The sequence below is a fragment of the Oncorhynchus gorbuscha genome, linkage group LG06 (assembly GCF_021184085.1).
Source record: "Oncorhynchus gorbuscha isolate QuinsamMale2020 ecotype Even-year linkage group LG06, OgorEven_v1.0, whole genome shotgun sequence".
In the NCBI taxonomy this organism is placed as follows: Eukaryota; Metazoa; Chordata; class Actinopteri; order Salmoniformes; family Salmonidae; genus Oncorhynchus; species Oncorhynchus gorbuscha.
In genome coordinates this window covers 95,133,276-95,146,813 of record NC_060178.1, presented here as the reverse complement: position 1 = coordinate 95,146,813, position 13,538 = coordinate 95,133,276, and the positions used below count along the sequence as shown (strand labels likewise).

Genomic DNA, 13,538 nt, shown 5'->3' with positions numbered 1-13,538 from the left:
AGACAACCGAGCACTGAAGGTGATCCTTGGTAAAGGTTGCCAATCCACCACCTTTGGAAGATCTGTCTTGCCGAAAAAGGTTAACATCAGAAAGGTTAACATCAGTATTAAAAATAGTCTTCCTTAACCACGTCTTAGTAATGAACAACACATCTGTTTTGGAGCAGTGAACCCACACTTTCAATTGATCCATTTTAGGTGATAAGTTTCTATTGTTAACATGCAGAACCCAGGCTTTTACGAGAGCAGAAATCAGTGAAGCAGATTTTTTATTTGATTTATTTCACCTTTATTTAACCAGGTAGGCAAGTTGAGAACAAGTTCTCATTTACAACTGTGACCTGGCCAAGATAAAGCAAAGCAGTTTAACATGTGCAACAACACAGAGTTACACATGGAGTAAAACAAACATACAGTCAATAATACAGTATAAAAATAAGTCTATGTACAATGTGAGCAAATGAGGTGAGATAAGGGAGGTAAAGGCAAAAAATGCCATGGAGGCGAAGTAAATATAATATAGCAAGTAAAACACCGGAATGGTATATTTGCAGTGGAAGAATGTGCAAAGTAGAGAGAAATAATGGGGTGCAAAGGAGCGAAATAAATAAATACAGTAGGGGAAGAGGTAGTTCTTTGGGCTAAATTATAGATGGGCTATGTACAGGTGCAGTAATCTGTGAGCTGTTCTGACAGTTGGTGCTTAAAGCTAGTGAGGGAGATGAGTGTTTCCAGTTTCAGAGATTTGTATAGCTCGTTCCAGTCATTGGCAGCAGATAACTGGAAGGAGAGGCAGCCAAAGGAACAATTGGTTTTGGGGGTGACCAGAGAGATATACCTGCTGGAGCGCGTGCTACAGGTGGGTGCTGCTATGGTGACCAGCGAGCTGAGATAAGGGGGGACTTTACCTAGCAGGGTCTTGTAGATGACCTGGAGCCAGTGGGTTTGGCGACGAGAATGAAGCGAGGGCCAGCCAACGAGAGCATACAGGTCGCAGTGGTGAGTAGTATATGGGGCTTTGGTATGGGGCTTTGGTGACAAAACGGATGACACTGATAGACTGCATCCAATTTATTGAGTAGGGTATTGGAGGCTATTTTGTAAATTACATCGCCTAAATCGAGGATCGGTAGGATGGTCAGTTTTACGAGGGTATGTTTGGCAGCATGAGTGAAGGATGCTTTGTTGTAAAATAGGAAGCCGATTTATAGATTTAACTTTGGATTGGAGATGTTTGATGTCTGGAAGGAGAGTTTACAGTCTAACCAGACACCTAGGTATTTGTAGTTGTCCACATATTCTAAGTCAGAACTGTCCAGAGTAGTGATGCTGGATGGGCGGGCAGGTGCAGTACATCAGATGGCAACAACATCATATTGTACAGCAATTTCATCAGGTAACATGAATACAAAGCCGGCGAGAGGTGGTTAGAATGGGATGGGAGGCCAAAAGTCTGTGTAACCAATTGAGTCAGAGTCCCGAGTGTGGGAACAAACAGTCTGTCCCACGGTTGGGAAAGAAGTATGCAGGAGTCATGAGGAAAATAGCAAAATGCACAAGAACATTTTTAAATATATAACGACTTGGGGCTAGCCATTGTAAGTTCAGATTCACTCGCCCCAAAAGTGTGTGTGTGCTGGAGGTGAGCGATAGCTCAGGAGAGAGGGGTGAATGTGGTGGAGGTACCTGTACCAGACAGGGGGAGACAGACCAGGGAGAAAGGTGTGAGTGTGGTGGAGGTACCTGTACCAGACAGGGGGAGACAGGCCAGGGAGAGAGGGGTGAGTGTGGTGGAGGTACCTGTACCAGACAGGGGGAGACAGACCAGGGAGAAAGGTGTGAGTGTGGTGGAGGTACCTGTACCAGACAGGGGGAGACAGGCCAGAGAGAGAGGTGTGAGTGTGGTGGAAGTACCTGTACCAGACAGGGGGAGACAGACCAGGGAGAGAGGGGTGAGTGTGGTGGAGGTACCTGTACCAGACAGGGGGAGACAGACCAGGGAGAAAGGTGTGAGTGTGGTGGAGGTACCTGTACCAGACAGGGGGAGACAGGCCAGGGAGAGAGGGGTGAGTGTGGTGGAAGTACCTGTACCAGACAGGGGGAGACAGACCAGGGAGAGAGGGGTAAGTGTGGTGGAGGTACCTGTACCAGACGGGGAGACAAGCCAGGGAGAGAGGGGTGAGTGTGGTGGAGGTACCTGTACCAGACAGGGGGAGACAGACCAGGGAGAGAGGGGTGAGTGTGGTGGTGGTACCTGTACCAGACAGGGGAGACAGGCCAGGGAGAGAGGGGTGAGTGTGGTGGAGGTACCTGTACCAGACAAGGGGAGACAGACCAGGGAGAGAGGGGTGAGTGTGGTGGAAGTACCTGTACCAGACAGGGGGAGACAGGCCAGGGCAGACGGTGAACAGATCGCCAGGTGAAATCCAAGCAGCAGTGCAGCAGGCAATGGGAGTAAGTGTCACAGCCACTTGGGAGAAGCTTTTATTTCTGGATGCAGATTTCTTGTATAAAATGCCAGGGAATGGTCTTTGAACAGCAGGAGGGGCTTCAGATGATGCTTCAAAGACTCCTGACACTTGTTGGGCCCAAAGGCCTTTTACTTCACACCGTAGTGCTAAATGAATTTGTTTCTGACTCAGTTCCAGGTTGGAATGGTGTCCTCAGGTCTCTGCTGTTTGTTGGTTAGAACACCCTCCGTTTAGCTTGGAAAAATAAAACCTTGGAAGCAGTAATCTCTCTGGTTAATTTTGGTCAAAATTTGGCTCTAGGTTTGTAGTTTTGATCTGGAGCGAAGGCCATGCTGTGGAGTGTAGCATCCTGCATATGTACCTGTTGAAAAATCCAAATTTATCAAACTCCAAATCTATCCTTTTGTAAAAAGAAAACATGTTGAAAATGTGAGAGCTCACATTAAGCCATGTCTCTCTCTCTGAGGGATGGTGCTGTAACTTTACCGTGACATCTATAGCACAGTTTTATGGTGCTGGTTACTTTTGTTGAACAGATTACAGTTGGAGTGACGCCAATACTGGCAACAGAATGTCTGCATCCCAAATGGCACCCTATTCCCTATAGTGCACTACTTTTGATCTATGGGTCAAAAAGTAGTGCTCTACATAGGAAATATGATTCCATTTGGGATGCCGCTAATGTCTTGTGAACTAGTTTGGGATGTTTGTGACACAGTAAATGACACATTTACTATAAACCTTATACTTAATGCTCTTGGTTCCTGGAGGATCATAGGGCCTGTACTAAAGTTATCCTCTTGGTTCCTGGAGGATCATAGGGCCTGTACTAAAGTTATCCTCTTGGTTCCTGGAGGATCATAGGGCCTGTACTAAAGTTATCCTCTTGGTTCCTGGAGGATCATAGGGCCTGTACTAAAGTTATCCTCTTGGTTCCTGGAGGATCATAGGGCCTGTACTAAAGTTATCCTCTTGGTTCCTGGAGGATCATAGGGCCTGTACTAAAGTTATACTCTTGGTTCCTGGAGGATCATAGGGCCTGTACTAAAGTTATCCTCTTGGTTCCTGGAGGATCATAGGGCCTGTACTAAAGTTATCCTCTTGGTTCCTGGAGGATCATAGGGCCTGTACTAAAGTTATCCTCTTGGTTCCTGGAGGATCATAGGGCCTGTACTAAAGTTATCCTCTTGGTTCCTGGAGGATCATAGGGCCTGTACTAAAGTTATCCTCTTGGTTCCTGGAGGATCATAGGGCCTGTACTAAAGTTATCCTCTTGGTTCCTGGAGGATCATAGGGCCTGTACTAAAGTTATCCTCTTGGTTCCTGGAGGATCATAGGGCCTGTACTAAAGTTATCCTCTTGGTTCCTGGAGGATCATAGGGCCTGTACTAAAGTTATCCTCTTGGTTCCTGGAGGATCATAGGGCCTGTACTAAAGTTATCCTCTTGGTTCCTGGAGGATCATAGGGCCTGTACTAAAGTTATCCTCTTGGTTCCTGGAGGAACATAGGGCCTGTACTAAAGTTATCCTCTTGGTTCCTGGAGGATCATAGGGCCTGTACTAAAGTTATCCTCTTGGTTCCTGGAGGAACATAGGGCCTGTACTAAAGTTATCCTCTTGGTTCCTGGAGGATCATAGGGCCTGTACTAAAGTTATCCTCTTGGTTCCTGGAGGATCATAGGGCCTGTACTAAAGTTATCCTCTTGGTTCCTGGAGGAACATAGGGCCTGTACTAAAGTTATCCTCTTGGTTCCTGGAGGATCATAAGGCATGTACTAAAGTTATCCTCTTGGTTCCTGGAGGATCATAGGGCCTGTACTAAAGTTATCCTCTTGGTTCCTGGAGGATCATAGGGCCTGTACTAAAGTTATCCTCTTGGTTCCTGGAGGAACATAGGGCCTGTACTAAAGTTATCCAACGTTGGGGCGGCAGCGTAGCCTAGCGGTTAGAGCATTGGACTAGTAACCGAAAGGTTGCAAGATTGTATCCCCGCGCTGACAAAGTACAAAATCTGTCGTTCTGCCCCTGAACAAGGCAGTTAACCCACTGTTCCTAGGCCGTCATTGAATATAATAATAATAATATATGCCATTTAGCAGACGCTTTTATCCAAAGCGACTTACAGTCATGTGTGCATACATTCTACGTATGGGTGGTCCCGGGGATCGAACCCACTACCCTGGCGTTACAAACGCCATGCTCTACCAACTGAGCTACACAGGACCACCATAATTTGTTCTTAACTGACCTAGTTAAATTTTAAAAAACGTTGCCAGTCTTTTCACATTTTGTATACTTAGAATATCTCCTGTGAACTCTGAATGCTTCATAATAGGTGTTTTCTTCTCATATTCGTTGCTGTGGTTCCCTGTCGTCGTTCTACTCTAGGCAAAGTGCTTAAAAAACTATTCAGGGTCTGTGGGTCTCCCATGGGACGGTTGAGCTAACGTAGGCTAATGCGATTAGCATGAGGTTGTAAGTAACACAAAAAATTCTCAGGACATAGACATATCTGAAATGGGCAGAAATCTTAAATTCCTGTTAATCTAACTGCACTTTCCAATTTACAGTAGCTATTACAGTGAAATAATACCATGCTATTGTTTGAGTTTTGAACTTGCCATCTAGTGGCCAAAATCTAAATTGCACCTGTGCTGGAATTACACATTATGGCCTTTGTCTTGCATTTCAAAGATGATGGTACAAACAAAAAAGAAACGGTTGTTTTTTTCTTTGTATTATCTTTTACTAGATTTAATGTGTTATATTTTCCTACATTCATTTCACATTTCCACAAATGTCCAAGTGTTTCCTTTCAAGTGGTATCAAGAATATGCATATCCTTGCTTCAGGGCCTGAGCTACAGGCACTTAGATTAGCGTCCATATTAAAACAGCCAGACCTCATCAACACAATGGTATGTGTCCCAAATAGCACCCAATTTCCCATAGGGCTCTGGTCAAAAGTAGTGTACTATACAGGGAATACGGTGCCATTTGGTACGCTACCATGACAAAAACATGCAATCATGCCTGAATGGAGAGAACACATATTTACCATGGAAACTTTTAGAACGTTTAACCAGCTAGGCTCTTCTATGGATGTGTATCATAGCCTATAGGCCACCGGTCTCTTTAAGATATAGGAGGTTTTCTGTCAGTGAGATGTGTTTTGGTCCAAGGCTGGTAACACTTTCTATAAAGTACATATGTAATAACATCCCTTATAATGCATTATAATACATGTATGATGTGTTATAACATTGAGAGCATTCATAGTAACTCATAAGCGGTTATTAAAAAGCTGCGTGATATTTTACTTGCAACTCTTCCAATGTAACTGCCGACAGAGGAAAGAAAAGGAGGGTTAGAGCCCCCTCTGCTGGTTAACATAGGCAGTATCTGTCCTGGGCTGTAACTCATCAAACCGAGATAATGGCCGTCTACTACTTTGTAGACAGACTGACTGATCTAAAAATCACCTTGCATCCTAAATAACCACTCTATTAATTGTTGACCAGTCAGTCTGCTCAGTCGGTGATCAGCACAATGTATGCTCTGGAACATGTGGGGCGGCATGTTGTGGTTAGAGCGATGGGTGTCGTTCTGCACCCGAATAAGGCAGTTAACCCACTGGTTGGCCGTCATTGTAAATAAGAATTTGTTCTTAACTGACTAGCCTAGTTAAATAAAGGTTAAATAAAAACATGAGACCAGATAGTAAACCTGCTTTCTCTCCCAGACACAGAACAGAGGTCAGAGGTTAAAAGAAGGGGCCCACATCAACCGCTCCCTCCTGGCTCTGGGTAACTGCATCAACGCCCTGAGTGAGAAACATGGTAACAAATATGTCAACTACAGGGACAGCAAGCTGACGCGCTTGCTGAAGGTACAGTACCCATAGTGGTTGGAGCGTTGAGCCAGTAACCATTTAACATTTACATTTAAGTCATTTAGCAGACGCTCTTATCCAGAGCGACTTACAAATTGAAAACAACCGAAAGGTTGTTGGATCGAATCCCCGAGCTGACAAGGTCAGAATGTGTTGTTTTGCCCCTGAGCAAGACAGATAACCTACTGTACCCCGGGCGCCGAAGACGTGGATGTCGATTACGGCAGCCCCCCACACCTCTCTGACTCAGAGGGGTTGGGTAAATGCAGAAGACAAATTTCAGTTGAATGCATTCAGTTGTACAACTGACTAGGTTTCCCCCATTTTCCCTTTCCTATCGAAGACGTGCTGTGCTGTATGATTACAATACACTATACTAGCACCATACCACAACACACCACACCATACCACACTACACCACACACCATATCACATCACACCACATCATGCCACACCACACAAAACAATACACTATACTAACACCATACCACACTACACCACACACCATATCACATCACACCACATCATGCCACACCACACAAAACAATACACTATACTAACACCATACCACACTACACCACACACCATATCACATCACACCACATCATGCCACACCACACAAAACAATACACTATACTAACACCATACCACACTACACCACACACCATATCACATCACACCACATCATGCCACACCACACAAAACAATACACTATACTAACACCATACCACACTACACCACACACCATATCACATCACACCACATCATGCCACACCACACAAAACAAAACACTACAGTACTTTTTGTTGTCCTTTTGCATCATTCAGAAGGATTATTCTCCATTCCACTTGCATTCATTCACTTCCTGTTCTGATGTGCTTGATTGACAGGACTCGTTGGGAGGCAACAGTCGCACAGTGATGATAGCCCACATTAGCCCCGCCTCCCTGGCCTTCGAGGAGTCTCGCAACACGCTGAGCTACGCTGACCGTGCCAAAAGTATCCGCACACGGGTGAGTAATACACAACAAAACATTTCCCTCCTTCGCTGAGGTGTGAGACAAGAATTTTCAAATCAATCATTTTTCAAATCAATCAATCAACAATCAAATGTCGTTTAAAAAACCCTTTTTACATGAACACAGTTATCAAAGTGCTTTACAGTAACCCTAGACCCCGAGATCAACTTTACAAATTCCGTTATCTCTGCAGCATAACAGTTATAACGACGCTGTCAATATTAGGCTTAATAGATTGTCAGCTGGGTTCCTTCTTGCTGAATGTGTTCTACCACATCATGTTGTTACAGTGTTATAAGACAGTTCTCTCTCTCCAGGTGAAGAGGACCCTGCTGAATGTGTTCTACCACATCATGTTATTACAGTGTTATAAGCAGTTCTCTCTCTCCAGGTGAAGAGGACCCTGCTGAATGTGTTCTACCACATCATGTTATTACAGTCTTATAAGACAGTTCTCTCTCTCCAGGTGAAGAGGAACCTGCTGAACGTGTTCTACCACATCATGTTATTACAGTGTTATAAGACAGTTCTCTCTCTCCAGGTGAAGAGGATCCTGCTGAATGTGTTCTACCACATCATGTTATTACAGTGTTATAAGACAGTTCTCTCTCTCCAGGTGAAGAGGAACCTGCTGAACGTGTTCTACCACATCATGTTATCATGTTATTACAGTGTTATAAGACAGTTCTCTCTCTCCAGGTGTTCTCTCTCTCCAGGTGAAGAGGACCCTGCTGAATGTGTTCTACCACATCATGTTGTTACAGTGTTATAAAACAGTTTTCTCTCTCCAGGTGAAGAGGACCCTGCTGAATGTGTCCTACCACATCATGTTATTACAGTGTTATAAGACAGTTCTCTCTCTCCAGGTGAAGAGGACCCTGCTGAATGTGTTCTACCACATCATGTTATTACAGTGTTATAAGACAGTTCTCTCTCTCCAGGTGAAGAGGAACCTGCTGAACGTGTTCTACCACATCATGTTATTACAGTGTTATAAGACAGTTCTCTCTCTCCAGGTGTTCTCTCTCTCCAGGTGAAGAGGATCCTGCTGAATGTGTTCTACCACATCATGTTATTACAGTGTTATAAGACAGTTCACTCTCTCTAGGTGAAGAGGAACCTGCTGAACGTGTTCTACCACATCATGTTATCATGTTATTACAGTGTTATAAGACAGTTCTCTCTCTCCAGGTGTTCTCTCTCTCCAGGTGAAGAGGACCCTGCTGAATGTGTTCTACCACATCATGTTGTTACAGTGTTATAAAACAGTTTTCTCTCTCCAGGTGAAGAGGACCCTGCTGAATGTGTTCTACCACATCATGTTGTTACAGTGTTATAAGACAGTTCTCTCTCTCCAGGTGAAGAGGAACCTGCTGAATGTGTTCTACCACGTCATGTTATTACAGTGTTATAAGACAGTTCTCTCTCTCCAGGTGAAGAGGAACCTGCTGATTGTGTTCTACCACATCATGTTATTACAGTGTTATAAGACAGTTCTCTCTCTCCAGGTGAAGAGGAACCTGCTGAATGTGTTCTACCACATCATGTTGTTACAGTGTTATAATACAGTTCTCTCTCCAGGTGAAGAGGACCCTGCTGAATGTGTTCTACCACATCATGTTGTTACAGTGCTATAAGATAGTTATCTCTCTCCAGGTGTTCTCTCTCTCCAGGTGAAGAGGACCTTGCTGAATGTGTTCTACCACATCATGTTCTCTCTCTCCAGGTGAAGAGGACCCTATTGAATGTGTTCTACCACATCATGTTGTTACAGTGCTATAAGACCGTTCTCTCTCTCCAGGTGAAGAGGACCCTGCTGAATGTGTTCTACCACATCATGTTATCACAGTGTTATAAGACAGTTCTCTCTCTCCAGGTGAAGAGGACCCTGCTGAATGTGTTCTACCACATCATGTTATTACAGTGTTATAAGACAGTTCTCTCTCTCCAGGTGAAGAGGAACCTGCTGAACGTGTTCTACCACATCATGTTATTACAGTGTTATAAGACATTTCTCTCTCTCCAGGTGAAGAGGAACCTGCTGAACGTGTTCTACCACATCATGTTATTACAGTGTTATAAGACAGTTCTCTCTCTCCAGGTGAAGAGGACCCTGCTGAACGTGTTCTACCACATCATGTTATTACAGTGTTATAAGACAGTTCTCTCTCTCCAGGTGTTCTCTCTCTCCAGGTGAAGAGGACCCTGCTGAATGTGTTCTACCACATCATGTTGTTACAGTGTTATAAGACAGTTCTCTCTCTCCAGGTGAAGAGGAACCTGCTGAATGTGTTCTACCACGTCATGTTATTACAGTGTTATAAGACAGTTCTCTCTCTCCAGGTGAAGAGGAACCTGCTGAATGTGTTCTACCACATCATGTTATCATGTTATTACAGTGTTATAAGACAGTTCTCTCTCTCCAGGTGTTCTCTCTCTCCAGGTGAAGAGGACCCTGCTGAATGTGTTCTACCACATCATGTTGTTACAGTGTTATAAAACAGTTTTCTCTCTCCAGGTGAAGAGGACCCTGCTGAATGTGTCCTACCACATCATGTTATTACAGTGTTATAAGACAGTTCTCTCTCTCCAGGTGAAGAGGACCCTGCTGAATGTGTTCTACCACATCATGTTATTACAGTGTTATAAGACAGTTCTCTCTCTCCAGGTGAAGAGGAACCTGCTGAACGTGTTCTACCACATCATGTTATTACAGTGTTATAAGACAGTTCTCTCTCTCCAGGTGTTCTCTCTCTCCAGGTGAAGAGGATCCTGCTGAATGTGTTCTACCACATCATGTTATTACAGTGTTATAAGACAGTTCACTCTCTCCAGGTGAAGAGGAACCTGCTGAACGTGTTCTACCACATCATGTTATCATGTTATTACAGTGTTATAAGACAGTTCTCTCTCTCCAGGTGTTCTCTCTCTCCAGGTGAAGAGGACCCTGCTGAATGTGTTCTACCACATCATGTTGTTACAGTGTTATAAAACAGTTTTCTCTCTCCAGGTGAAGAGGACCCTGCTGAATGTGTTCTACCACATCATGTTGTTACAGTGTTATAAGACAGTTCTCTCTCTCCAGGTAAAGAGGAACCTGCTGAACGTGTTCTACCACATCATGTTATTACAGTGTTATAAGACAGTTCTCTCTCTCCAGGTGAAGAGGAACCTGCTGAATGTGTTCTACCACATCATGTTGTTTCAGTGTTATAAGACATTTCTCTCTCTCCAGGTGAAGAGGACCCTGCTGAATGTGTTCTACCACATCATGTTGTTACAGTGTTATAAGACAGTTCTCTCTCTCCAGGTGAAGAGGACCCTGCTGAATGTGTTCTACCACATCATGTTATTACAGTCTTATAAGACAGTTCTCTCTCTCCAGGTGAAGAGGACCCTGCTGAATGTGTTCTACCACATCATGTTATTACAGTGTTATAAGACAGTTTCTCTCTCCAGGTGAAGAGGACCCTGCTGAACGTGTTCTACCACATCATGTTGTTACAGTGTTATAAGACAGTTCTCTCTCTCCAGGTGAAGAGGACCCTGCTGAATGTGTTCTACCACATCATGTTATTACAGTCTTATAAGACAGTTCTCTCTCTCCAGGTGAAGAGGACCCTGCTGAATGTGTTCTACCACATCATGTTATTACAGTGTTATAAGACAGTTTCTCTCTCCAGGTGAAGAGGACCCTGCTGAATGTGTTCTACCACATCATGTTATTACAGTCTTATAAGACAGTTCTCTCTCTCCAGGTGAAGAGGAACCTGCTGAACGTGTTCTACACATCATGTTATTACAGTGTTATAAGACAGTTCTCTCTCTCCAGGTGTTCTCTCTCTCCAGGTGAGAGGATCCTGCTGAATGTGTTCTACCACATCATGTTATTACAGTGTTATAAGACAGTTCTCTCTCCAGGTGAAGAGGAACCTGCTGAATGTGTTCTACCACATCATGTTATTACAGTGTTATAAGACAGTTCTCTCTCTCCAGGTGAAGAGGAACCTGCTGATTGTGTTCTACCACATCATGTTATTACAGTGTTATAAGACAGTTCTCTCTCTCCAGGTGAAGAGGAACCTGCTGAATGTGTTCTACCACATCATGTTGTTACAGTGTTATAAGACAGTTCTCTCTCTCCAGGTGAAGAGGACCCTGCTGAATGTGTTCTACCACATCATGTTGTTACAGTGCTATAAGACAGTTCTCTCTCTCCAGGTGAAGAGGACCCTGCTGAATGTGTTCTACCACATCATGTTATTACAGTGTTATAAGACAGTTCTCTCTCTCCAGGTGAAGAGGAACCTGCTGAACGTGTTCTACCACATCATGTTATTACAGTGTTATAAGACAGTTTTCTCTCTCCAGGTGTTCTCTCTCTCCAGGTGAAGAGGACCCTGCTGAATGTGTTCTACCACATCATGTTGTTACAGTGTTATAAGACAGTTCTCTCTCTCCAGGTGAAGAGGACCCTGCTGAATGTGTTCTACCACATCATGTTATTACAGTCTTATAAGACAGTTCTCTCTCTCCAGGTGAAGAGGACCCTGCTGATTGTGTTCTACCACATCATGTTGTTACAGTGTTATAAGACAGTTCTCTCTCTCCAGGTGAAGAGGACCCTGCTGAATGTGTTCTACCACATCATGTTATTACAGTCTTATAAGACAGTTCTCTCTCTCCAGGTGAAGAGGACCCTGCTGAATGTGTTCTACCACATCATGTTATTACAGTGTTATAAGACAGTTCTCTCTCTCCAGGTGAAGAGGACCCTGCTGAATGTGTTCTACCACATCATGTTATTACAGTCTTATAAGACAGTTCTCTCTCTCCAGGTGAAGAGGAACCTGCTGAACGTGTTCTACCACATCATGTTATTACAGTGTTATAAGACAGTTCTCTCTCTCCAGGTGTTCTCTCCAGGTGAAGATGATCCTGCCCGAATGTGTTCTACCACATCATGTTATTACAGTGTTATAAGACAGTTCTCTCTCTCCAGGTGAAGAGGAACCTGCTGAACGTGTTCTACCACATCATGTTATTACAGTGTTATAAGACAGTTCTCTCTCTCCAGGTGTTCTCTCTCTCCAGGTGAAGAGGACCCTGCTGAATGTGTTCTACCACATCATGTTGTTACAGTGTTATAAGACAGTTCTCTCTCTCCAGGTGAAGAGGAACCTGCTGAATGTGTTCTACCACATCATGTTGTTACAGTGTTATAAGACATTTCTCTCTCTCCAGGTGAAGAGGACCCTGCTGAATGTGTTCTACCACATCATGTTGTTACAGTGTTATAAGACAGTTCTCTCTCTCCAGGTGAAGAGGACCCTGCTGAATGTGTTCTACCACATCATGTTATTACAGTGTTATAAGACAGTTCTCTCTCTCCAGGTGAAGAGGACCCTGCTGAATGTGTTCTACCACATCATGTTATTACAGTCTTATAAGACAGTTCTCTCTCTCCAGGTGAAGAGGACCCTGCTGAACGTGTTCTACCACATCATGTTGTTACAGTGTTATAAGACAGTTCTCTCTCTCCAGGTGAAGAGGACCCTGCTGAATGTGTTCTACCACATCATGTTATTACAGTCTTATAAGACAGTTCTCTCTCTCCAGGTGAAGAGGACCCTGCTGAATGTGTTCTACCACATCATGTTATTACAGTGTTATAAGACAGTTCTCTCTCTCCAGGTGAAGAGGACCCTGCTGAATGTGTTCTACCACATCATGTTATTACAGTCTTATAAGACAGTTCTCTCTCTCCAGGTGAAGAGGAACCTGCTGAACGTGTTCTACCACATGTTATTACAGTGTTATAAGACAGTTCTCTCTCTCCAGGTGTTCTCTCTCTCCAGGTGTAGAGGATCCTGCTGAATGTGTTCTACCACATCATGTTATTACAGTGTTATAAGACAGTTCTCTCTCCAGGTGAAGAGGAACCTGCTGAACGTGTTCTACCACATCATGTTATTACAGTGTTATAAGACAGTTCTCTCTCTCCAGGTGAAGAGGAACCTGCTGATTGTGTTCTACCACATCATGTTATTACAGTGTTATAAGACAGTTCTCTCTCTCCAGGTGAAGAGGAACCTGCTGAATGTGTTCTACCACATCATGTTGTTACAGTGTTATAAGACAGTTCTCTCTCTCCAGG

At 43.9% G+C, this 13,538-nt stretch overlaps 1 protein-coding gene across 1 annotated transcript in view; it reads left to right on the top strand.

The window, feature by feature from the left end:
* The window catches only part of LOC124038591 (kinesin-like protein KIF19), a 142,255-nt gene that overhangs the window by 92,889 nt on the left and 35,828 nt on the right, over positions 1 to 13,538 (top strand). Inside the window, exons 7-8 of the mRNA XM_046354642.1 lie at positions 6,213 to 6,359; positions 7,253 to 7,375. Coding sequence (XP_046210598.1) covers positions 6,213 to 6,359; positions 7,253 to 7,375 — 270 coding nt within the window. The remainder of the gene's footprint in view (positions 1 to 6,212; positions 6,360 to 7,252; positions 7,376 to 13,538) is intronic.